Source organism: Mauremys mutica, chromosome 3 (genome assembly GCF_020497125.1).
Source record: "Mauremys mutica isolate MM-2020 ecotype Southern chromosome 3, ASM2049712v1, whole genome shotgun sequence".
Lineage (NCBI taxonomy): Eukaryota > Metazoa > Chordata > Testudines > Geoemydidae > Mauremys > Mauremys mutica.
Genome location: NC_059074.1, coordinates 23,108,967 through 23,135,977, shown reverse-complemented (window position 1 = coordinate 23,135,977; position 27,011 = coordinate 23,108,967). Strand labels below are relative to the sequence as shown.

The 27,011-nt window shown below is 43.6% G+C and overlaps 1 protein-coding gene across 3 annotated transcripts in view; it reads right to left on the bottom strand.

Moving 5' to 3' along the window:
• Positions 1-2,372: 2,372 nt before the first annotated feature.
• The window catches only part of HS1BP3 (HCLS1 binding protein 3), a 74,767-nt gene continuing 50,128 nt past the window's right edge, over positions 2,373-27,011 (bottom strand). For all 3 annotated transcript variants that reach the window (XM_045011567.1, XM_045011569.1, XM_045011568.1), the window contains exons 5-7: positions 23,744-23,901; positions 23,155-23,290; positions 2,373-3,941 (exon numbers count right to left, since the gene is read on the bottom strand). In XM_045011567.1, the coding sequence (XP_044867502.1) occupies positions 3,710-3,941; positions 23,155-23,290; positions 23,744-23,901 (526 nt within the window). In that variant the 3' untranslated portion in view covers positions 2,373-3,709. The remainder of the gene's footprint in view (positions 3,942-23,154; positions 23,291-23,743; positions 23,902-27,011) is intronic.

The following is a 27,011-nucleotide window of genomic DNA, read 5'->3' as shown; positions in this document are numbered from 1 at the left end:
ACACTAGCACAGTGTTATTTGCATTGGCCTTGTTAGCACTACAAAAGTAATTTCCCCTCCCTTGGTATTTACCCCTTCTTGTCAACTGTTGAGAATAGGCCACTTCCACCTTAATTGAATTGGTTCGTTAGTAATGACCCCCCCACTTGGTAAGACAACTCCCATATTTTCATGTGCTATAATATACATTCTGCTTACTGTATTTTTCACTCCATGCATCTGATGAAGTGGGTTCTAGCCCACGAACGCTTATGCCCAAATAAACTTGTTAGTCTCTAAGGGTGCCTCAAAGACTCCTCATTGTTTTTGCTGATACAGACTAACATGGCTACTGCTCTGAAACCAGTGTTATTTTTGTCTCCCTCTAATGGCTGATCCACAAAAGGATAAAAGCCTGTCATTGCTGCCAGGTAAAGAGGTTGCTCCCTTATTTCACGTGATACAGGCTCATACTTTTAAAGTTCAAAAACTATTGAAAACTACAACTATAGCCAGACGCAGCACATAGAGGTTAAAGAAAAAAGATAAGCTAAGAAAGGTGCAGGAGCCCAAAACAATAAATAGGGAAATAAACCACAAAAGCCTTGAGACTTTCTTGTTCAAGGTCAGCAATGTATATCTGGGATCCTTGGCATGCCTGGCCAAGGGGTGATTGCTAACATAATGAGAAATTATTGTTAGCTCTTTTGAGGTGAAATTATTGGCATTAATAATTACCACCAACAAAATAATCTATGGGATCATTAGTGACAATGCCCAAGAAACTCTAAGAGCGAACATAAATGATAGGAGCAATAAGAAATGTGCTATTTGGGTAAATATAGAGCACAGATAGCTTTGTGAAAGATTTTAATAAACATTTAAAAGAGGATGAAGCACATCTTGCAATAGAAACATTTAACAACCCAATCATTTCAGGATCCCAACCTTGGTTCTTAAAGGGAAATCAGGTTTTTGTAACAGCCTACATATATCAGGCAGGCATACGTGTTCAATTACATCTTGTCATCAGATTTCACCCATTATCATAGACCCAAGACTATCAGACTAGTCACATCCCATCTGTTTAGATCAGGTCAGATTGACTGGCAACCACAAAGCTGCTAATGATCTACATGAGATTCTAAAAATTAGATTTTTCTAGACACATTTTTCACAGAAAGAAAGTAGGAGGCAGATCTTCAGGGGCCATAAAGTAGCATAGCATCAATGATTTCTATGGGGCTTTGCTGATTTATGCTAGCTGATGATTTAGCCCTAGATTTTTACCACCATGTGTTGAAATGGTTGTAGGTTTCAGGTATTGTCCAGATTTGGTTTCACTACTCATTAGACTGAGTATGCTACCATCTAAACAATTGCCTGTCCACCATCACTTTAGTGAACAGACACATCAGCTAGCCTTGTGTTTCTTAACAGGAGGCATGGTATGCTACTCTCGTGTATTGTTTTTATTAGTGAAAAGCTGGAGAACACCAAGTCTTCCTGAAAAACCTGACTCCAGAATCCTTGAGCATCCTGTTGAAAAAGGACATTCTTTGATTGCAGAAATTTTATTTAGGGGTTACTCTACTGGAATTTATTCCTAAATAGCTCTAAGACAATGACTTTTCTTGCAACAGTGAAGAGATACTTGGGAAATCTGTGATTAGTTATTCACCCCTCCTAGCCAAGTAACGTTCATGGTAGCTTCTAATAATATAATTACAGGAAGCCATAGGGTGGCATTTTAAAAAATGCTCCGCAATGGCTTAACTCTTCTTCCACTGAAGTCAAAGGGACCTTAACTTTTTTTTTTTTTTGAGTTTGTTGCCAACTCTACATAGCCAGAAGTCATCAGACAAACCCTGAAAAGTCACTAGTCAAAAGGATTCACAATTGTCACTAAACAAAATTTCCAGAGAATTCAACAGAGAATTATACACACACACGTGCCTAGATGAGTATAGTCACAAAATCATTCACAAGCAGCTCAATCGTGTTAATAAAATCCATTCCACACTCGTCTTACTACATTCTGTTGCACACCAAGTCAATATTATGTCTCAACTGAGCATGTCCTCCAAAGGAATCGCATTCCAGGGCTTCTTGGGCAGAGATCACTATAATGTGCAGGCGAGGAAAAGAAGTTTGTGGAGGCTAATTAAATATTTTGCTCAGAAACTAATGGAAGCCATATAAGAACCATAGATAGACTTCTGTATCCATCAGCAAGCTTTATCTGAACCAGGCTTCAATATTTTCTTATTTATACACATATTTTACTGCACTCAGAAGGGAATAAAAATTGACCATTCATCACAGCTTAGGTAATTAGAACCCAACTTTCAACTCTCATCAGGATATAAGAAAGAACAACAGTACTTACCGGTTAGCATGTCATTTTATTATAGTGAATCTTATTTTACATGGTTCAAATCTAATATTGATTTTTTTGTTTCGTAAACAAAAATGTACTTAATACATTATCTTTTGGAATAAAGAGAAAATTATTAATAGAGAACATGGTAATTATTAAAAATATATGTTAAAGTGCTTTATAGGCTTTTTATTATGTTACGCATTAAAAAGGCAGATTTGGGGTGTGTGACATGGCTTAAATATACTAGCATTTCACTGCTGGAGACCTTGAGGTGCTGGGTTAATTTCTTACTTTTCACAGGCACTGAAATTTCACCAAAATATTCAGATTTTTTTTTAAAATGTCTTTTATCACCCCAAAGTTGCTCTTGCCTGGCTAGAAAAATTAATCAGATACCAAAGGGACCCCCATTTCGCATCATTCCACTCCCATGTCTTCATAGGGGCCCAAGCCTTGAAGTTTAGATCAGGAAAAAGACCCAAACTTCCTAAACATTTCAGTGTCTGTGCATCTACAGATGGCCTGAAATACAGCTCCAGTCATCCGCTAACTCTGCACCATGTTCCTGTGCTGACTAGCCGTAGTCGGAAAATCTGTATGTAGATTTGCAGTGTCTAGCCCTGTTTCACTATTGTGCTAGATCTCCCCTGAGCTGGAATTTGTGTATGATCGACACTATATGGCTGTATCGATACTGGGGGTAGGGACAACTTTCTCTGGGGCTCAATGAGTGCCTGAATAGGGGAAGAACGGTCAGGAACGTGGGATTTTAATCTCTCTCTGAACTACAAAGGAGGTTGATTTTAGTGTATCCACAGAAGTATTAACTGGCTGCATCTCACTGAAATGACAGCAAGGGAGGGCAGGTTGCTACAAGGATGGACAAGAGAAGGATTACATTTCCAGTTAATTGAAACATACGGTCTCTTATTCAGCTAATGGTGTGAAGAGGGCCCCAACTAGACTGTATTCATGCTTGTAGCCTATGCTGTTTGCTCTCGCCCTTTCGGTCTAGTAGTCAGTTACCCAAAGCTATGCTATATTAATGTTACAATAATTTGACATGACTGATGTACACAGAATCTATAGTATTGTATATTTTCTACACCTCTTAAAAAAAACCCTGAAAATATAAGGCAACATTAGACCATAATTGCACTGTGTAGAAACACAAACTCTTTACCACTTAGAGCTTGAGAAAAAATCAGACTTGCTGCTCTCCTAATCATGACAAGTTGACAAATGTAGTGACAATGAAGGATGCGAGCTAACTCCTGCCTCCCTCACATACGAGGTCAATGGCGCTTGGATAAGGCAGCCTTGGAAGACAAAAAAGAAATAGACTCTTCAAAAGAGACTCATGTCTTGGTTGCTGATAGATTCATTGTCCTGAATGTACTGGAGAATGTCTACCTCGTCCATGGTTTGAATCTTGTCTTCTTTCGGCTTTGCTGGAGGGACTGGACTAACATTGTTCTTAGTGGTGATTAATGGCTTCTTAAGCAATGCCGGTTTACGTGGCAGCCTGGGTTTTGGCTTGGAACTCACGCTCCAGAGCCTCTCTAAATCCTCTTCAACCCTAAGGAAAGAAAAGAAAAACACAAATGCACACGTGACTCCTCATTGGAGCTGATTGGGAATTTTTGACCAAAAATATTTTTCCTCAGAAAATGCCAATTCACTGAAACTGAAACTTCATGGGAAAGGGTTGATTTCAACCAATTTCCCATTCTGAAAATTCTGGAAACTTTGAAATTATCACAGAAAACAGTAAAATGAGACACTAAATGAAAAGTTCCATTTTTTTAAATTTGAAATGACTTTTTATTTAGAAATGCAAGTTAATGTAAAGAAAAAGTTTAAAAAATTGAAATTGAAACAAAAGCTTTCCATTGACCCAAACTGATTTTTTTTTCCTGTTCACAGAAGTTTGAGATTGATTTTTGGCCTCAATTTGAAATGGGAAAATATTTTTGAAATCTCAACTTTTTTCACAGGACAGGCAAACACTTTCCTGCCCAGCTCTGCTTCTCCGACGAACAAGATGAACTACAAGTCTAGCTGCTAATGCTGATCTGGATAAAGTTAACCACAGAATGGCTTGCTCACACATGCTCCTGTGAAACAGAAGGCTCCTTTGGTCTGTGTGGACTATGCTTTTTTAGGGTAACTTTTCCCAACTTTCTAATCAAATAATATTCAAACAACATCAAAACATACAAGGGAAAATTAAAATCAATTAAGGGCATTTATATTGTTTGGCGGGATTGAAAGACATAGGTATTAGTGTGAGATTTCAGGGTGGGATAAAGCACTCTGCATTGGTCTAACTCTACTGCCGTTGAAGTCAATGGTAAAACATGGGAGCAGGGTCAGCGCTCTTTGAAAAATCCCATCTTCGATCATTCTGAAAGCTGCAGCTGGAAAGCGTCCCCCCACCCCTTTGGCAACAGGATGGGGGAAGTTCTGCCATGCACTGGGTAGTGCTAGACTGAGAGGGTGCACCCCTCTCTGCAGCAATGGCTCCCCAAGAGCAATATGCACAGAGCAAAGTGAAGATGGGGATAGGGGAAGGGGCAAAGCCAGTCTCTTCTCTTCTGTGTGGATTCTCTGGTCCTCCCGCTAATGCTGTGGCACTGGCGGCTGGACTGGGTTTGGCGGAGCAGCTCTGCAGCCACTTTACTGCCTGGGGTGGGCAAAGTTCCTTTTAATTGTATCCCTTTTCAGACTCTGGGCTAGTTGGGTGGGGACTAGAGCCTTGGATTTGGCCCTTATCTCAGATCAATTAGCAGGTATTTTGGCTCCCTGTAATGTTATTTATTCTTTGTTGTTCATATTTTCCCCATCACATATCTGCTCCTCTTGTGCTAGCTGGTGGCTTTGGGGTATACTGGGTGAAATCCTGGCTCCATTGATACCAATGGTAAAACTCCCACTGACTTCAACAGGGCTGAGATTTCACCCCTTATATATTTATTTACAGGTGCCCCCTAGCAGAGATTTAATAATTCTCTCTACTAAGCACACCAGAGCAATAAAGGAGCCATTTGCAGGCTATTAAATGCAAAGCAAAGCTGAGGTGTTCCGTAACCAAAGAAGCAGTTTATTCTGGAAATCTCAAGGCACTGTGGCCATTATTCAACATAGGCGATAACAAAAGAAGAGTCAACAAATCTGAGACGCTTCTCTCATCACATCATCCATCACAGTTACAATTCTGTAAATATTTGAATTTTAAAATACCAGGTACACAAAGAACTCCCTCATCATTATTACTACTAGCAGAAATAGTATTAGTTTGCCTTTCCTAAAAGATACAACATAGAATTTCTGACTGCACTGCCCAGAGGAGTGGTTTTCAACCTGTCTTCATTTGCGGACCCCTAAAAAATTTCAAATGGAGGTGCAGACCCTTTGGAAATATTAGACATAGTCTGCGGACCCCAGTGGTCTGGGGACCACAGGTTGAAAACCACTGGCGTAGAGTGAATCTAGTTGAACTTAACGTCATTTGGACCATGCAATGGCTAAGTAGCACCTTGACTTTTCTATTTAACAAGTGTTTTTCAGCCTTTTAAAGTTGTCAGAACTTGGCCTCTTATTTGAAGTCAAACATTTTGACAACCCCCTTACATTTACTGGACGAGTAAAAGTGTACAAATGATAAACCTATATAACACAACTACATTTGACCTCACAAACTTGGAAGGTGTTGCTAACCATGAAATAATTCTGGAAAATTTATTTTCTCTGCTTTAGATCATAACAACATTTTCAATGCCTTGCAGCCTCCCTGATTGCCTTCCATGTCCCGGTAGGAGTTGCAGCTAAAGCTGGGCAAATGATTTTTAGTACAGTGACGGTTCCAAAAAATTGGTTTGGGTTCAATCAAATCTGAAATTAATACACATTTTGATTAGTCAAAAAAGTTCATTTTGGGTCTCAACATGGGTCTCCAACATCCACTGTGGGTGCCCTAACCAATGAGATAAAGGTTATATGTGGAGGGAAGAGTGAAGCAGCACCACCTCCACTTCTGGTTGTTTTGTGAATGACTGAAAATATTCATGTCCAATTTGTGAATAGTTTCAGGTCAACCAAAACTACAGTTTTGGTCAAATAAACTATTAGTTTGAAAAAATTTGCTCAACTCCACCAGTGACCCACCAGTTCAAAAGCACCCTATGGAGGTACTGCTCCCCTTTCCTCCACGTTGTCTGCCTGCCCATCCTTCAGTCAAACACATACATTGTTGTCTGCAGACCGGGGCCTCAGATTGTGAGCTTCAGGTCAAGAACTATATCAGGGGTGGCCAAGCTATGGCTCCGGAGCCGCGTGCGGTGCTTCAGAGGTTAATGTGAGGCTCCTTACCTAGGCACTGACTCTGAGGCTGGAGCTACAGATGCTAACTTTCCAGTGTGCTGTGGGGTGCTCACTGCTCAACCCCCTGCTCTGCCCCAAGCCCTGCCCCCACTCCAACCCTTCCCCCCAAGGCCCCTGCTCCTTCCCCTGAGCCTGCCATGCCCTCGCTCCTCCCCCTCCTTAGCCTCCTGCGCATATGAAACAGTTGATTGTGGGGGGAGGGGGAGTAGGCGCTGATTGTTGGGGGCTGCCGGCAGGCGGGAGGCGCTGGGGAGTGGATGGGGGGCTGCTGACATATTACTGTGGCTCTTTGGCAATGTACATTGGTAAATTTTGGCTCCTTCTCAGGCTCAGGTTGGCCACCCCTGAACTATATCATCTTGTCTGTCTGAAAACTACCTAGCACATTGTGGGCAATACCACAGAACCAACCAACCAACAACTAATATTTATCATGCCCTGGGTTTTACTGTCTTCATCTTTGATTATAAACATGGAAAAGAACTTTATCCCGTATGACTTTTTAAAAAATTAATCAGCAAATTTCCTGTAAAATTTACAAAGGATGGGTCTCCTCTTACCCCATTTCTCAACGTCCACATGTGTTTTCTGTAATAATCTGCCTGCTAGCCCCAGGGTGAGTCCCATTCCTAGAGGTAGCCCTTTGCACAATGACAATTCTCTTTCATTTTGACTGAATTAAATTCTGAAGCCGGCCACAATTAAATAATAAATTTTCTGCATTAATATGCTTAGGCCATAAGGAAAAAGAGGCCCTGTGTTCACACATTACAATGGAACAAATGAACCAGAAATATACAACCCACAAAAATGTAAAGGACAGGGAAAGACTATGGTACATCAAGGCTTGCGCCAATTATTTTCCCTTAGGCATTGGATTATATTTTCCTGTGTTAAATCAAAACAACACACCTTAATATACTGCGTGTGCAAACAAGAAGGGTTTGGGCTGTCATCCAAATTGACAAAAACAGAGTTGTTCATCTGTAATAATGAGGGAAGAAGTAGGATAAGATATTTAACTAGCCGTGTTGAGTGTTGCTCACATACACACAGAGCTGATTGCTAACTTCAGGGTAGACAAGGACTTGACTTCCAGGAATATCTCAAAGTGATCTTGGGGTTTTTCACTATCCTCTGGAGCATGTACTAAAACTGGGAAGTGTATCCTCCACTATCTATTTCCTCTGACTGCAGGAGACACATGGGCATAGGGTGAGCGGATGTCCTTGTTTTGATCAAAAGTCCTAAGGTAAAATTTTCAAAACCATCTAAGTGATTTAGGTGCCTACATTCCAGTTTCAAGAGTGACATGCTCGATTTTTTAAAGTATTTAGGCATTACCGTACTCAGCGTCACAATGCCTAACTGATTTAGGAGCCTAAATCTCATTTTCAGAAGTGACTTAGGCACTTGGAAGCCAAAATCCCATTGATGGTCAATAGGATTTAGGCTCCTAAATCAGTAAGGCATTGCCACACTGAGCACAGCAACGCCTAACTGCCTTAAAATATCTGGGCCAGCACTTGGCATCCTAAGCCTCACTGAAAGACAATGGGACCTCAGATTCTAAGTCACTGAAGTGTTTCTGAAAATTTTCCCCTACTGTCCCAGGCAAATTAGTGAAGCCAGTTTCACCTCAGTTTCATTAGCTCTAGCCAGGTGTCCAGCCAGCTGCCTTTTCCACTCCCTAGCTGTGCCTGTGCTCAAGATGCAAAGTATCGTTTGAATTATTAACATAGCAAATATGCTCAGTCATTTGTAGCCGTCCAGCATCTCAGAAGGCAAATTATTAAAGCATGCAAAAAACGTTTTTTTCTTTTAAATCAGAAATAGTTTCAAATAACAAACATAAAAAGCTTTCGAAAAGAAAATTTAAAAGAAGAAATTTGCAACTTTTTCATCTGCACTGAATCAGAGGGACCAAAGATTCACCTTGGTCTCGCTCACTCCTAGGCTAGCCAGTTGATGCCATAAACTGGGATTCCCAGACGCCAAATAGATGGCATGGTACTGAAAAATTAATTAAGCTGGCATCAGTGTTCACCATTGCCATGGTCTAGTCAATACTTAGCTTAACAGAGTTCAGACAGTATGAACAAATGTCCAGGCAATTGGCTATCAACTTACAAGTCTCTGCCAAGTTGTTTCAAAACCACAGATTTTATAATCTGAAGTAAACACCCCTGAATACCAGAGGGGATAGGAGAAGGATCCGTGACGCTAGGCAAGGTTACTGAGACGTGCAGTGTTTTTTTAATTATTATTTTATTTCTCTCTCTTTTTTTTTTAAATAAAATCCCTTTCAGTTCAACTCAGGGTAGAACAATTACAAAAGTCAGAGATGGAACAGACCTTTTCGAGCATGATTCAGCCAAGCACTTTAGCACGTGCTGAACTTTAAGCAAGTGAGTAATCCCATTTGTTAGAGTTAAGAATGAGTTTAAGAGCATCAGTGCCCTAGTGCTCAGGGCAGGACTGTTTCATACAGGGCGCCCTCTGGTGCTTTGTCAAGTCTGATCTTAAAAATCTCTCACGGGACTGAGCCTCTAGCCTGTCACCTGGAAGACTATTCCCTCGGCTAAAAGGCTATGAGTGTGAGGAAACATTTCCTGATACTTGGCATATTTTATTTTTTTTGTTAATTTCACCTCATCACACCTTAATCCTTTGGATACCCTAAACAATTCCTTCAGATGCATCTAGTCAGTAACCATGTCCCCAAGCTACACAACCGCCCTCTGTCATCCTTCAGTAAAGCTCTACACATCCTTGATGTAATTTCACTGAAGTCAGAGTTGTTCCAGGGATAAATTTTACCCATTAGGGGAATATTCAGACCCTTTCCTCTGCCTTCATGGCTCAGGTGGGGTTCTGCTGTGCCAGGGGAAGGATGAATAGGGAGGGAGGGGAAGGTGATCCCCTCTATGGTGTGACACCTTGCTCCATATAATCTTGCTGCATGGCAAAGCATAGGTGAGAGGTAGGGGATGAGGAATGGATCTGGGTGAGGCTAGACAGCCCACGGGGGTTATTTTTGATAGGAGCCTCTATGGAGTGGTTGCACAGGCACTTTGTGCCTGATGTTGATGGTGGGGTTCTCCTCCCTCTCCCATGCACCTTCCAAACACCCAGCCCAGCTACCCAAGCCAAGCACTTGGCTCTGGGTTTTCACCTTAATATCCTCTCCAGAATTTGTCATGTCAGCCCTTAATCATGTTTGTATTAGAGTCCATTGAAAAATTCCTGTGTGATATTGAACCAGAGATCAAACTGCTGCCACATATCCCCAGGACAGATTCCTTGTTCTCTAGTACACTATGTAATAAGTAATAATTCTATCCCTTCCTCCCCCACTGCACAAATACTGAGTGAATCAGCAGCCTAGAGTGACAAAGCTCTGGCCTTACACAATGCACACAGAGAGATCAGGTATAGATTCCAGGACCTCAAACCACAAATGTAAAGGCTCAACTAGGTGCTTTCAGTGTTGTTGTAGCCGGGTTGGTCCCAGGATGTGAGAGATGCATTGGACCAACTTCTGCTGGTGAAACAGACAAGCTGTCGAGCTTCAGGGTACGTCTACACTACGGGATTATTCCAATTTTACATAAACCGGTTTAGTAAAACAGATTGCATAAAATCGAGTGCACGCGGCCACACTAAGCACATTAAATCGGTGGTGTGCGTCCACGGTCCGAGGCTAGCATCGATTTCTGGAGCGTTGCACTGTGGGTAGCTATCCCGTAGCTATCCCATAGTTCCCGCAGTCTCCCCCGCCCATTGGAATTCTGGGTTGAGATCCCAGTGCCTGATGGGGCAAAAATTATTGTCGCGGGTGGTTCTGGGTAAATGTCGTCAGTCATTCCTTCCTCCGGGAAAGCAACAGCAGACAATCATTTCGCGCCCTTTTTCCCTGGATTGCCCTGGCAGACGCCATAGCATGGCAACCATGGAGCCTGTTTTGCCTCTTGTCACTGTCACCGTATGTGTACTAGATGCCGCTGACAGAGGCGATTCAGCAGCGCTACACAGCAGCATTCATTTGCTTTTGCACGATAGCAGAGATGGTTATCAGCCGTTCTGTACCATCTACCATGCTATTGTAAATTGGCAATGAGATGATGGTTACCAGTCCTTTTGTGCTGCACCATCTGCTGCTGTCATAGGTGCCCCTGGCTGAGATCGGCCGGGGGCGCAAAAGACAAAAATGGGAATGACTCCCCAAGTCAATCCCTCCTTTATGGTATCTAAAAATAGAATCAGTCCTGCCTAGAATATGGGGCAAGTGTACTAGAGAAGCAGTGTATCAGAGAACCAGAGAGCACAGCTACTCCATGTCAGATCCCGCAGAAATGATGAGCTGTATGCCATTCACAGGGGGTGCCCCTGCAACAACCTCACCTGTTGATTCCCTCCTCCCCCAGCCTTCCTGGGCTACTGTTGCAGTGACCACCATTTGTGTGATGAAGTAATAAAGAATGCAGGAATAAGAAACAGTGACTTGTTAGTGAGATAAAATGAGGGGAAGGCAGCCTCCAGCCACTATGATAGTCCAGACAGGACATTAAGCAGTGTGGGGGAGAGGAGCCCAGCATCCCGCTGCTATGATAGTTGAGGCAGAACAGAATCTTTTCTTTACACATGAAAGGCAGAGGCTGATGGAGCTCAGCCCCCTGTTGCTATGATGAAGACGGTTACCAGCCGTTCTGTACCATCTACTGGGAATGATCAGGAGTTTTTTACCCAGGCACTCCCAGCCAACCTCACGAGGCCAGCCAGGAGCACTCACGGGCTGATGATGAGAACAGATACCAGTCCTTTTGCACTGCACCGTCTGCCACAAGGCTGATGATGATCATGGATATCAGCCATATTGTACCATCAGCCACCCATGGGGGGGGGCAAGGATGCTGCCGTTGACTGCTGCAGCATCGCGTCTATCAGCAGCATTCAGCAAACATAGGGTGACATTTAAAAGAGTCAAGAGAGGATTTTTTTCCCTTTTACTTCTGGGGGTGGGTGAGGGGGGTAAATTGACGAGCTATGCCCTGAACCACCGCGGACAATGTGTTTGACACTACAGGCATTGGGAGCTCAGCCAAGAATGCAAATGCTTTTCGGAGACTGCAGGAACTGTGGGATAGCTTGAGTCCTCAGTCCCCCCTCCCTCCCTCCATGAGCGTCCATTTGATTCTTTGGCTTTCCGTTATGTTTGTCACGCAGCAGCGTGCTGAGTCCCTGCTGTGGCCTCTGTCTGGAGATTTTTTTAAAATGCTTTGGAATTTCGTCTTCTGTAACGGAGCTCTGATAGAACAGATTTGTCTGCCCATACAGCGATCACATCCGTACGGTCCATGCTGGAGCTCTTTTTGGATTTTGATTTCGGACTGCATTGCCACCCGTGCTGATCGGAGCGCCACGCTGGGCAAACAGGAAATGATATTCAAAAGTTCGCGGGGCTTTTCCTGTCTACCTGGCCACTGCATCCGAGTTCTGATTGCTGTCCAGAGCGGTCAGTGGTGCACTGTGGGATATCGCCCGGAGGCCAATACTGTCGATTTGCGGCCACACTAAACCTAATCCGATATGGTAATACCGATATTAGCGCTACTCCTCTCGTTGGGGAGGAGTACAGAAACCGGTTTAAAGAGCCCTTTATATAAAGGGCCTCTTAGTGTGGACAGGTGTGGCGTTAAATCGGTTTAACGCTCCTAAAACCGGTTTAAACGTGTAGTGTAGACCAGGCCTCACAGAGTTCCCCTTCAAGTCCTGTAGGTCAAGGGTGACCATATTTTCCCCAAGGGAAAATGGGACACTCCTGGGCTAGCCCAAGCCCTCCTTGAGGTCCCTCAGTCCTCCCACGCTTGGGCCTCCCTGAGCCCTCCCTGTCTCCCTCCCACACGGGGCCAGCCTGAGGTCCCCCTCCCCACTGGTGATTGGGGCCGACTCAAGTCACCCCACTACCTGCCTGCGACAACCCCCCGTCCAAGCCACTGCACCGCCAGCCTGCAACCCCCCCACCACACCTGGTCCAAGCTCCCCGCCCCCCCCCCACTACCCTCGCTGCATGCACGGCCACATGGCTGGTGGGCCAAACCTCCCCTGTTGCCCGCCTGCAGGGCTAGTGGTCCGAGCCCCCCCACCGCACGCATGGGGCTGCCTGAGGTCCCCCTGCACATGGGGCAGGCCGGCCTGCTCTCTGCAGCCCTCCCTCCAGTGCAGGGCTGGTGTTGGCACTGCCCTCGCCACACGTTCCTCTGCGCCCCACTAGAGGTTCCACGTGCGAGGGGGTCAGCTGCGAGGTGAAATGCTGCTCACAGCTTGCTCCTCCTGCCATGGGGCCAGCAGAGCCCCTCCACCCGGGAGAGCAGGGATCCTCCCACCACAGGTAAGCGGGGACCCCCTCATCCGCAAGCTGCCCCAGGCGGAGGGGGGGCACCCTGTGCTCTGGCTTTGCACCCGTGCAAGGCGGGAGCTGACGGCGGCGCGGCGGGAGTGCTGCCCAGTAGGCAAGGGGGGCGGTGGGACAGGAGCAGCAACAGGAACGGGGGGAGGGGGAGGAGCAGCAGAGTCCGGGCTGCTCCTGGGCGCACTCTCACTGCCCATCCCTAACACTGCTGCCGCTGGAGGAGGCAGCGAGGGAGATTCCGGTGCCAGCGTGCGCTAGGGGGGAGCATGGCTGCTTGCTGGCCCCCTCTGCTGGCTCTGTGCTGCGATCCCAGAAAATACAGGACAATTTGCCCGTATTTAACTAAAAGTTGGAACACCTGGAAGAAGGCTTAAAAACTGGACGTCTGGTTACCTTATGCAGGTCCTCCTTTGTAGTTCGAAAGCTTGTCTGTTTCACCAACAGTTGGTCCAATGAAAGCTATTACTCACCTTGCTCTCCATTAGGTGTAGCATTTGTCAAGGTCAGACATTCTGTCCCCTAGAAGGCAGGGATACGCAGGCCATTGGCCATTAACCTGGTTGGTTATTGTGATTTTCAGAAATCTGGAGTTGCACTTTAAAATCTCAGTTAGCTTTAGTCATAGCAGCTAAAATGTTTATTGCACAGTCCTAAAACACCAAACAATATATGGCCTCAAAATGCTGCTTAATAGAAATAATAATTTTAAAAAAAACCCAGAACCTGATACTGGAGAACAGTTCAGTTTCAAACAGGTCTATGAACTGGTAGTCCTAGATTTTGAAAGACATGGGTTAGCTAGAGATCTTTTACAGAGCACATAGTACATAATGTGCGATCTTTGTCTCACAAGCCACTTTCAGTGCTGTTGTGCAAGTCAGGATGTCTGATGCTTTGTTGCTTGATCATGAAAGACACGGTTAACAACAACATAAAATGCCTTAGGTCAAGGTGGAACCAAGGACTTACATTTCTTGGCAAGTAAATATACCATGTATAACTATCACATTTAACTTCCAGCTGGGGAAAAAATGAAACCTAGCAACAGCAGAGCTCTTCTCACATGAAAACATTTGTTTAAAAGATTATAGGGCACAGATATCCACCTAATGAATTCTTCTCCCAAAGTCTGACTTCTCTTGGAAAAGGAGCACTGTAGCGTTTGAAATTCTTGTCATAATAATGTGCTGATTCAACTACAGTGCAGATTCTAAGTAGTAATGGAAAATAGCATTTTTTTTCCTGGCATAAAAAAAGTATCTCCTATTAAAAATAAAAGGCTTATAACAAATTCAGCTGTCTGTTCATATGTTATAGAGGGATAGCTCAGTGGTTTGAGCATTGGCCTGCTAAACCCAGGCTTGTGAGTTCAATCCTTGAGGGGGCCACTTAGGGATCCAGGGCAAAATCAGTACTTGGTCCTGCTAGAGAAGGCAGGGGGCTGGACTCAATGACCCTTCAGGGTCTGTTCCAATTCTAGGAGATAGGATATCTCCATTAATTTATAAGCCCTTTCCTCCACCTGGAGTCTGTCTTGTCTATTTAGACTGCAAGCTCTTCAGGGCAGAGACCATCTACTACTATATCTGTACAGTGCCTAGTGCAGTGGGACCCACTCTTGGTTGGTCCCTGGACACTACTGTAATAAACATGATTAATAAATAATACAAAATGATGTTAGTGGTGAAAGAATCACAAACGTTTCCACTTGGATCAGATAAGCAACAAAGGGCTGCATGCTTTAGCCAGAGATAATGGGAATCTTTTTGAGCTGGAAATTGTGCTGGAAGTTCCATGAGAACAGACTGTCCATCTTGCCCCATCTACAGCCTGGTCTATGGCTAAATATTAGACTGACCGAGCTACATTCCTCAGGGCAATGAAAAATTTTGCACCTTGTGTAACCTAGTTAGGTCGACCAAACCTCCACTGTAGATACAGCGAGGCCAATGGAAGAATTCTTCCGTCAACCTAGCTCCGAGAGGTGGATTACCTACATTGATTGAAAAACCCCTTCCACTGATGTAGGATGTGTCTACATAACATTTCAATCTTGCAGCGCTTCAGGCGACAGTCCCAACACAACGTTCTCAGGAAAACATACTGAGTTCCCTCCCCCACATCAAAAATGTTATTCGTCATACTGGATAGTCACAATTTAGATTAATGAGGTGTAGGAAGTTGATTGCATTAAGACTGCGCCACGCTTTGCCTGGTGCATGAATCTGCACATCTGCAGAATGAGTCACTAGGCTGATGCATGAAACAAATGGAAGCTGAGATATCATAGCTTGAAAGTTTTAGCAACACAAATCGAGCATGGCTTGGTGTGTAAGCCTACTATTACTTGCATAAGATGGAGCACTAAATCAGATGAAGAGTTATTAGACTGACATTAAAGCAGTGACTAGGAACAAAAGGAAACATTAAAACAATCTTGTGAATTTTAATATGAAATAGAAAGAGCCCTAGTGCCAAGTATCAGAACTATGGATAGCCAGATGAAAACTGTAGGTGCTGGGTATTATAAGCAGCAACTGGACCTAGGGCCATCCCCAAACCTAATACTAAGAATCTGGGTTCAGTAAATTTCACCCAACCCATTTGCACCCACAAATCAGCAATCTTGTATCACCGAGTAGGATCATCCATGATAGCCTGGGCTCCTTCCCTCTGCCCTCATGCTGGAGAGGGATGAGCCATGGGGCATGCTACACCCTGTTACCCCTTGCAGTGCGTATTCTGGAAGGGAAAGGATGATGACCTTCCATTTTTGGTGGTGGCAGCTGGGCATGATGGAACTATACCTCATTGCTGGATCTGGCCACAGCAGTTGCATTCATTTTCATAAGAGTGGCCATACTGGGTCAGACCATCTAGCCCAGTATCCCATCTTCCGACAGTGGCCAATGCCAGGTGCCCCAGAGGGAATGAACAGAACAGGTAATCATGAGGTGATCCATCCCCTGTCACCCACTCCCAGCTTCTGGCAAACAGAGGCTAGAGACACCATCCCTGCCCCTCCTCGCTAATAGCCATTGATGGACCTATCCTCCGTGAATTTATCTAGCTCTTTTTTGAACCCTGTTATAGTTTTGACCTTCACAACATCCTCTGGCAAGGAGTGCTACAGGCTGACTGTGCATTGTGTGAAAAAATACTTCCTTTTGTTTGTTTTAACCCTTCTGCTTATTAATTTCATTTGATGACCCCTAGTTCTTGTATTATGAGAGAGTAACTAACACTTCCTTATTTACTTTCTCCATTCCAGTCACGATTTTATAGATCTCTATTATATATCCCTCTTTAGTTAATTTTCCAAGCTGAAAAGTCCCAGTTTTATTACTCTCTCCTCATATGGAAGCTGTTCCATAACCCTAATCATTTTGCAGACCTTTTCTGTACCTTTTCCAATTCCAATATATCTTTTCTGAGATGGGGCGACCACATCTGCATACAGTATTCAAGATGTGGGCGTACCATGGATTTATATAGATTAGGGCTGTCAAGCGATTAAAAAAATTAATTGCAATTAATTGCATGATTCATTGCATTGTTAAAAAATAATGGAATACCATTTATTTAAATATTTTTTGATGTTTTTCTACATTTTCAAATATATTGATTTCAATTACTGCAACACAGAATACAAAGTGTACAGTGCTCACTTTATATTTATTTTTTATTACAAATATTTTCACAGTAAAAAACAAAAGAAATAGTATTTTTCAGTTCACCTCATACAAGTACTGTAGTGCAATCGCCTCATCATGAAAGTTGAACTGACAAATGTAGAATTATGTACAAAAAATAACTCTATTGAAAAATAAAACAATGTAAAACTTTAGAGCCTACAAGTCCACTCAGTCCTACTTCAGCCAATCGCTCAGACAAACAAACTTGGTTACAATTTGCAGGAGATAATGTTGCCTGCTTCTTGTTTACAATGTCACCTGAAAGTGAGAACAGACATTTGCATGGCACTGTTGTAGCCGGCATCGCAAGATATTTACGTGCCAGATGCGCTAAAGATTCATATGTCCCTTCATCTTCAATAACCATTCCAGAGGACGTGTCCATGCTGATGATGGGTTCTGCTCAATAACAATCCAAAGCAGAGCTGACCGATGCATGTTCATTTTCATCATCTGAGTCAGATACCACCAGCAGAAAATTGATTTTCTTTTTTGGTGGTTCGGGGTCTGTACTTTCCACATCTGAGTGTTGCTCTTTTAAGACTTCTGAAAGCATGCTCCACACCTCGTCCCCCTCAGATTTTGGAAGGCACTTCAGATTCTTAAACCTGGGGTCGAGTGCTGTAGCTATTTTTAGAAATCTCACATTGTTATCTTGTTTGCGTTTTGTCAAATCTGCAGTGAAAGTGTTCTTAAAATGAATATGTGCTGGGTCATCATCTGAGACTGCTATAACACGAAATATATGGCAGAATGCAGGTAAAACAGAGCCAAAGACATACAGTTCTCCCCAAAGGAGTTCAGTCACAAATTTAATTAACACATTATTTTTTAATGAGTATCATCAGCATGGAAGCATATCCTCTGGAATGGTGGCTGAAGCATGAAGGGGCATACGAATGGTTAGCATATCTGGCACATAAATACCTTGCAGTGCCATGCAAAAAGTGCTATAAAAGTGCCATGCAAATGCCTGTTCTCACTTTCTGGTGACATTGTAAATAAGAAGCAGGCAGCAGCATCTCCTGTAAATGTAAACAAACTTGTTTGTCTTAGCGATTGGCTGAACAAGAAATAGGACTGAGTGGACTTGTAGACTAAAGTTTTACACTGTTTTGTTTTTGAGAGCAGTTATGTAACAAAAACAAAATCTACATTTGTAAATTGCACTTTCCTGATAAAGAGATTGCACTACAGTACTTGTATGAGCTGAACTGAAAAATACTATTTGTTTTGTTTATCATTTTTACAGTGCAAATATTTGTAATAAAAACAACAAAGTGAGCACTGTACACTTTGTATTGTGTTGTAATAGAAATTAATATATTTGAAAATGTAGAAAAACATCCAAAAATATTCAATACATTTCAATTGATATTCTATTGTTTAACAGTGCGATTAATCGTGATTAATTTTTGAGTTAATCATGTGAGTTAACTGCGATTAATTGACAGCCCTAATATAGAGGCAATATGATATTTTCTGTCTTATTATCTATCCCTTTCTTAATGATTCCCAACATTCAGTTAGCTTTTTTGACTGCTGCTGTACATTGAGTGGATGTTTTCAGACAACTATCCACAATGACTCCAAGATCTCTCTGAGTAGTAACAGCTAATTTAGATCCCACCATTGTTTTCCAATGTGCATTACTTTGCATTTATCAACACTGAATTTCATTTGCCATAGCCTCCTATACATTCTGGGGCTACCGAGAGTGTGTTGCCCTGCAGGACCCTGGGATTATGAGATTTCAGGCCTCCAGTGCACTTGTAAGCCCCGGAAGGCAGGAAAGCGTGAATGAAGCCACAGTGCCAGAACCCAGGGGAAGGTATCTCATCAAGGTTCCCCATCACCACCACACACACTTGCTGATTCCAGGAAAGCTCACCTCAGAGGAATTCCTTTAATAAGAGCAACACATATGCATGGTAGGGAGGAGCTGTGTTGGAGTGGACAGGGGGATTTTGTTGTGTGTGGAAAATTATTTCAATCAGGGGTGGGCAAACTACAGTGGATCCGGCCCATCAGCCATTTTAATCTGGCCCTCAAGCTCCTGCTGGGGAGTGGGGTCTGGGGCTTGCCCCGCTCCGGTGCTCAGGCCGGGAAGCAGGGTCAGGGGCCACTCCATGTGGCTCCCGGAAGCAGCGGCATGGCCCTGCTCCGGCTCAGCCAGGGGGCTCCGCTCTGCATGCTGCCCCCATCCCAAGCGCCGCCCCCGCAGCTCCTATTGGCTGGGATCTCAGGCTAATGGGAGCTGCAGGGGCAGCACCTGCAGATGGGGCAGCGTGCAGAGCCACCTGGCCGCAGATCCACATAAGAGCCAGAGGAGGGACATGGCCGCTGCTTCCAGGAGCCACTTGAGGTAAGTGCCGCCGGAGCCTGCACCCCTGAGCCTCTCCCCATGCCCCAACTTCCTGCCCTGATCCCCCTTACATCCTCCAAACCCTTGATCCCAGCCCAGAGCACCCTCCTACTCCTCAAACACCCCCACCCCAGAGCCCGCACCCCCAGCCAGAGCCTTCATCTCCTCCCTGCACCCCACTCCCAGCCTGGAGCCCCCTCCCGCACCCTGAACTCCTCATTTCTGGCCCCACCCTAGAGCCCGAACCTCCAACCAGAGAGCCCTCACCCCCTCCTGCACCCAACTCCAGTTTTGTGAGCATTCATGGCTCGCCATACAATTTCTATTCCCAGATGTGGCCCTTGAGCCAAAAAGTTTTCCCACCCCTATGTTAGAGGCCTGTGAAAGTGAGTGGAAGGAGGAGGAGGAGCCAATCTACTTTTACTAGGAGCTACTGCTACACAGGAGGAGAAAGTAGCAGCTGCCCTCTGGGACCAAAGCCCCCAGTGGGATGGGAGCTATTAATCTCTTTAAATCATAATCATTTTCCATATTAACAATAATCTGACTATGACACACAATCCTTGTGGAACAGCATCTGGAGGTAGTAGAAACCTCAAAGGGGGTTTCCCAGTGGAGTCCATTTAGCTACATACATATACAGAGGGGATTGGGTTTACTCACCTAATGTAATAAAGCATAAAACAAGGGATCTGCTGTTCTCTTGATTCATGGGAAAGTTATGTGGATAAATCCCTTGGTGTTCACAAGAGAACACACCCCAAGACTGTACAACAAGTCAATTTAGGGCTAAAATCTAATCTCAGCTAAGTGGACATGTACTGGCAAGGTCTTGTGTACTCCACCACTGGACATGCATGTGTGAGCTGTCCTCCACATAATGTCAGTTAGTGGTTACTACTACAAGGGGGAAATCAGGACATTTTGTTTGTATTCACAGGTTTTAGAATACAGTCATACTTCACTTATGCTTGTGCTTAGTACAGTATATCCCTTAATCATACTATCCAACATTAAGTGCATCTGTTTGATCTAAGGCAGCTATTTGCAAGGATCTTGACTTCAGGACTTCACTTAAGTTATGGTGCTCACTTGATTTCAGGCTTCCTCTGCTCCATTTTTCATTTCAAGGGGCACTTGCAGATGGTTTTAGGCCCTGCATTTAAGCTCTGTAAAATGGGTTTTCAAAAGGGCTTCACGTATATATAATATGATGAGACAACTATGTCTTTTTCGAAGGTGACTTGCAGATCAGTATTAAGTGTATTTTGTGTGCCGCATGCACTAAACAACAAGGATAAAAGAGCTGTTCACCTCATGGTTTTTAACCTCTCCTCCCCTTTCTTTCTCCACCGTACTTCCCACTATTTCATATCCCATCCCGTGGAGTTTCTTTTTCCAAAGTGATGCTCTGGGTTGTGATGTCACAGAGACTCCCCTATCCCCGCTGGGGCACAATGATTTGGGGGAAGGCTCAGGAAGGTCCCTTTAAAAAATATTTTATGTCCCACATGGATTTGGAGAGAGACATATTAAGATCCCTGTCTGGCCTCCTCTGTCCCTACCCCATTATGCCAGTTCCAGCAAGGCTCGCAGTAGCTGGGACGCAATGCTTGTTGATGTATCTGGAATTCTGGAACTAATGGGATGGGATGGGGATTAAGTTTAAAATCACTTGTGCACTGAGTGGTCTCTGGACTTTGCTGTTTAAATAATTCAGTATTTGACCCTTCATTAGATCTTACACAGATATCAGTTCCTCGAACACTAACACAAATTTTGTCAACAACAACAACAACAAAAATCCCACTGCTGTTAGGGGCCCCAGTTTTGGGCACCCAACTTGCAACAACTTGGGGCTGGATTTTCAGAAGTGCAGTGGAATGCAATGGGAGCTGCAGATAATCTGTGCTTCTGGAAATCAGGCCACAAGTATCACTAGTTCGGCATCAAAAATTGAGGTACCCATAATCAGTGACTACTTGTGAAAGCTAAGCTGCAAGTCTTCTGGCTTCACAGATATATTCTCAGTGGGGTGAAAAGAAGAATTCCACTAGGTTAAGCCAGCAGGAGCTCATCTGGCACCTCACATCATCCGTGTTCTATTTTGCTTCCCATCATGTCCAAAATCAGACTCCAACATTTCTTTCTCCCCATGTTCTATCTTTTTTAGGTCCTCTGCTAATTTCCATCCTTCATTATTTCTCGTCCTCCAATAGCTCTTCCTTACTCCTGCTATTTCTCTCAGTTCAGTTTACCTGCTCTCTGCTATGTCCATAGGGCACTATCTTTCTACATCCCTTCCAGGGATAAGATTTGTCTCTAGAGCAAGAATGATTCCCGTGCCATTTTCCAGTTGGGTCACACACTTGATTTTCTGCTGGGCTTCACCTACTCGTTTCCAACTGAATGTTGGCATTGCCAGCTACTGAAGGCATTGATACTGGCACTGTGACAATTCAGGGAAAAAAATCAGTCATAACTTAAAGAATTAGTATCTGCTACCTCTTTTTTCATTATCACCAGCTCTGGCAATTGATCAACTGTTGCTATCTTCTTCAACACCAAATCTATGTAATGGCCTGATCTGCCAGTCAAACAGCGGGCTTCAGGGGCCTCTTTCACTGTGACTAAGCAGGGAAGCCTGCATAATTTGAAATGCATTAATACGACAAATGGTCAGGCTCTTTCCATTGCTTTCATGGCTAATGGGGGAACTGCACTAAATAAGGCATTTTTGTTCTAGTTATATGAACAATTTGGGTCAAGCGTTTTATGCCTAGATTATTAGCACAGGATAAAGCAGACATGAAAAGCTGTGTATGTATGTGTGTGTTCACTCCCAACATGCCACCTCAGTAAATCGAGTTATGTCTTGCCACATCATGTCTTGTAAATATCAGATGTGCCCCCAAAGTGTAAGAGGAGATGGCATATAACCTAACTTAACCTCTGCATAAACTAAGCCAGGTATTTCTGCCGTGATATGTTAGTACTAAGGCATTTTGTATAAACAATAGAGGCTGCAAAACTACCAGCTCCAAGGGATTAAGACCACACATCAGAATATTTTGTCTCTACTCAGGACTGGTTACTAAAGTAGGATACTAAAAAGCTGGATAGCAACTGATAGCATGAGCAAATAGGTGATCCCGCAGTTAAGGGGCCGGCCTGGGACTCAGGAGACCCACATTCAACTCCTTGCACTGCCATACACTTCCCGTGGGAGCTTATTTTCTCTGAGCCTTAATTCCCTATTTATAATGTGGGAATGAACGGAGCAGCAAAACTGCCTCAACAGGAGTACTGCGAGGATAAATACATTAAATTGAGAGGCACCCAGATACTGTGGTACCTGGGGCCACATTAAGTACTTTAGATAGAGGGAAGGCATGTTCATGAATGCTTCCTCCTACCTCAGAGCCTCCTGATAATCCAGATCTTGCATCGTTCTGATCAAAATATAAATACATGTCATAAGAGACACTGTTTAAATAAAAAGGCAGCCGAGTCCAGTGGCTTGAGCAGTGTCCGAGCATTGAGCACCTAAATTCTAATCTCAGTTCCGAAACAGAGTTCATCTTTGCCCTTGGACAAGATACTCCTCTGCCTTCACTTCCACATTTGGAAAATGGAGAACTGACCCACCCATCTACCCTCCTGAGGATTATTTGTAAAGCACCTTGAAAAAGTAAAGATGCTACCGTTTGTCAGTGCCCATTATTGTTAAGCTTTAGTAAAGATGGTTTGTGTTTGATTTTCAAACTTTTAAACAAATGTCTGCCCTTGTCTTGGTTAGTACGAATGTCAATCCACTTTCAGCACAGAATGTTTTTTAAGCTTTGCCCTGGAGTTTGTGGCCTTGGGATCTAAATTGCTTCCTGCTCAAGAATGCCTAGTGGACATCATTACCACACGACCCGTTTTAGAGGAATACCTCAATAGTTCCTCTGTGTCCTCTTTGAGGCTGGTACTTAGCGCATAGTCCTTGTTCTCACAGGCCGTTGGCAGCAGTAGAGAGTCGCCTAGTTTAACAGTCCCACCGAGGTCTGGATCCTCAAATAATTTCAGACCTAAAGATTGAATCATCAGAAAGGTTTAGTCAAGCTTCAACTACAACACCACCATGACTGTTAGCAGGGGAATCAAGTTGTGCGGCTGAAAGGAAACGTCCTACAGAAAATTAATGTTTACAAAAAGTCTTCCACATCCGAAGTAAAAATACATTCTTGATACATTGCACTAGCAGGAGCTACTGGCTCTACTCACCCATCAACATAAGCTAGACAACAACTACAGATCCATAACAACTGAAAAGCTAAAGTCCAACAGTGTATGGATATTGCAACTGCAAGTCATATTTATTTCCACTTCTAGCTAATTTACAGCTGAAGGTCTGGCCCAACATTCTTGCGTCAAAACCCAAGTTTCATCCGCTGCACCATTCCATTTTAAATACAAGAGCCTTATAGAAGCTTTAGGGACCACAACCTAACTGTACATAATGGAGAATGGAACATATTTACTCTCTTTCGCTGACGTGTTCTTCTTGGAACTGGAATATGAAAAATCTTTTACTGGGCCAAATAATCCTTCCTCAGGATCTACTTCCTCATCGAAAATGGTTAACTTGGGCTTGTCTTCCTTGGCTGCAGGAGGCGCGGGCTTCTTAGGTTTTTTAGATCTAAAAGTACAAGAAACAAGAAAGAAATTCAGCTGATATTTCTTACGTTACAAGAACTATCAAGGAATTCAGCCAGAAATGGAAGTAAGATATATATTAAAAACTACAATATTATCACATTTAGTTGCAATTTTCTCCTCCTTTTCAGGACTTTTCATTCATCTGGGAATAAGAATGGTAGACTCCTGAATACAGTTCAGCACCATTGAAATAGAGGGGAGAGGAAGGGAATGGCTTGATAGCCACAGAGTGGCGGGGACCCATTTGGCCACTGTGTACCTCATGGGTGAAGAGAAGGTAGCAGATACTTTATCACTGCAAACTCACCCACATCAGTGGGCATACTACATTGGGGGATTCTCCAGGATCTGCACCACCTTTAGCTGAGGGACAGGCAGGCCCATGAGCCCACATCCTTTTAGTCTCTGTAGCAATCTCACTCAAACATTTAGAGACATCCACGACAGAGCGAGAAGCACAACTGTGACATGCTCACAACCCACTGACCCACTCAGAAGATGGGCAGCCATGCTCTGTATTAGCTGGAGCTTTAAGGCGGCCTTCACAGTTAGGTACTACATATTACAGCAGTGCAGCCTGAAGTAACAAAGGGGAAAATTCAAGAGAGAAGTTGGCATGTGGGGAGCCAGAGAAAACGGGAGGCTAAGAGGAAATCTTTGGATGAGAGAATTTAATTCAAAACAAGGGAATGCCTAGTCATTAGGGCATCTAACAATTTGCACAGAATCTCCTGATATTTGGATCTACAAGTGTAACAGTCACGTCCTCGCAAGGTACCAGTGCTGCACCCCCAACAGGCACTTTTTGCACTAAAAGATCTGCTCTTCTTCTTTACCCAGTACAAGGTCAGGTTTCAGTCTATAGTAAAACCAATTATCAGCATTTAAAATGCTATTGCCATCAAAAAAACAAGGCAATAAAGTCAAAGAGATTACAAGTGCATTCCAGTCATGTTAAACAGGCCAGTAAAATACTCACCAGATTACAGCCACACACAAAGGGTAAGCAGAGTCTGGTTACTTTTCATTATCAACAGAACATAAGCCCTGGTGAATAGCACGTTCCTGTTGTTGCTTCGTCTCTTAGCAACAGCATAAGATGCACTTTAAATGACTACACAAGATCAATATGTAATGCTTAATCACTGAATGTTTTGGAAATGTACCACACTGACGGGAAATGACAAGGAAGCAATTGCTAAACAGCTTGCTAAACAATTCAAAATGGCAACAAATTCAGTTTGTGTTTTGGTGCTCAGTTGCTACAGTGGTTTGGGGCAGGGGTCTTCCTGTGCTTAGGGTGTTAGCTAGAGACCTGGACTCAATACCCTGTTCAGCCTCAAACTTCCTGTGTGACCATGAGCAAGACACTTAATCTCTCTATGTGTCAGCTCCCCATCTGCAAAATGGAGATAATAGCACTTTCCTACCTCACAGCAGTGTTGAAGATAAATACATTAAAGACTGAGGTGCTCAGATACTACAGAGCTGGGGGTCATATAGGTACCTAAGATTGACGGCCAGATCTGTTAACTTCTCTTTCCCAAGTTACAAAAAGCCTGTTTTTCTCCAAATACGCAAGCCTTCTAACAGCATGGTCACCCTTAGGACACAGGTGAGTAGATAGTGGAGTTCATGTGTAAATTTCTATCCAGTCACCTCTCTGCCTGATCCAAGCTGATAGTCTGTATAGTAAAAGCTGCATAGTTCTGCAGCATGGTTTCCGTAATCCTTTCTTTCATGCCCCTCAGCCTCAGTTTTTCCCTTTATTTGACTAGATGCAACCATTCATCCATCCACCTCATTCATTTACCTAGTCCCATTTCAGCTATTATTGCCAAGCAACTTGTTCCGTTATGATTTTAAGAAGGCAAACACTGGAGAGATGCACATTTTAAATTCTAACATTAAAACATCCCGAGGCAGATTTCTGGAGGCAGCTCTTCTCTATCCTGCAATTGCTTACATGGCACAAAAGTAAAATATACCTTAAATCTCCATATAAGTGATCTTCAAATATTACAGCAGGAATGAAGATGAAAAATCAGGTGTGTTGCTACAGAGAGAAATTTCCTTAGCCAGTTGGATGTTATGTTTTCTTTTTGCATCTTTTTGCACTTGTGCATTTGTGCTGGGATTTTCCTATTTTAAAAATAGATTTTAGTGCTCAGTTATTAAGTACTGGCTTAACAGCTGCGGAGAGTGAAGATTTTTGTAGCCTCAAAACAGGTACTGCACAGCGCTTCCAAACACTGCCCCATCAATGTGTCTTACTTCTGATCTGAAGAGAGCCCCTGGCTCCAAGGGATAAGAGGATCATTAGGAAGCTTCCAGAAAATGATTATTTCCTCCTGAACAAATTAGATGGTACACACCTTTTCTGGGCCATATCCTCAGCTGGTGTAAATCAGCAGAGTTCCATTCACTTCGTATTTGTGCCCAAGCCGTCACTGGCATGGGAGAAATAGGTTATTGCTGCTTTTCTTTAAAAAAAGTTTGACTTGGAAGCTGGTGAAAGCAACTCCTGCAAGGCATCAAGTGCACTAAAGTCAGTGGCAACGGAGAGCCGTTTGAACTCCCTCAGATAAAGTCAATGGAAGTTGATGGGTCTTAGCACCTTACAACCTCTGAACATGCAGGCTGGAATTCTCAACAGAACCTAAGGGATTTAGATGCCAAAATATCATTGGGATTTGGGCACCTAACTCCCTTCAGCTCCTTAGGAAATCCCAGCTGTAACATTCCAAGGCTGAGATTGCGAACCCCTTACCGCCAATGGAAAGCAGGTACTTACACAAGCTGTCCCTTTGAAAGTCAGCAGATGAGGAAGGGCTTCATGATCTGGCTCTGAGAGTATCGGCATTTAAGAGCATCGTAGTGGCGGGAAATTGCAGGGGAAGGGAGTAGAGCCAGAATAACGCTGTCACACTGAATAGTGTATTAAAGAAAATGAACTGAACTGCAAAGACTTGTTGATAATCCTCTGTTTAGTCTAGCAATCGAAACTATCCCAGTTACACTCGGTCATTTTTAGTCTTGCCAGAATACATCACTGGACCGTTGCAAGGCCCAGGACTGAGAGCACAGAAA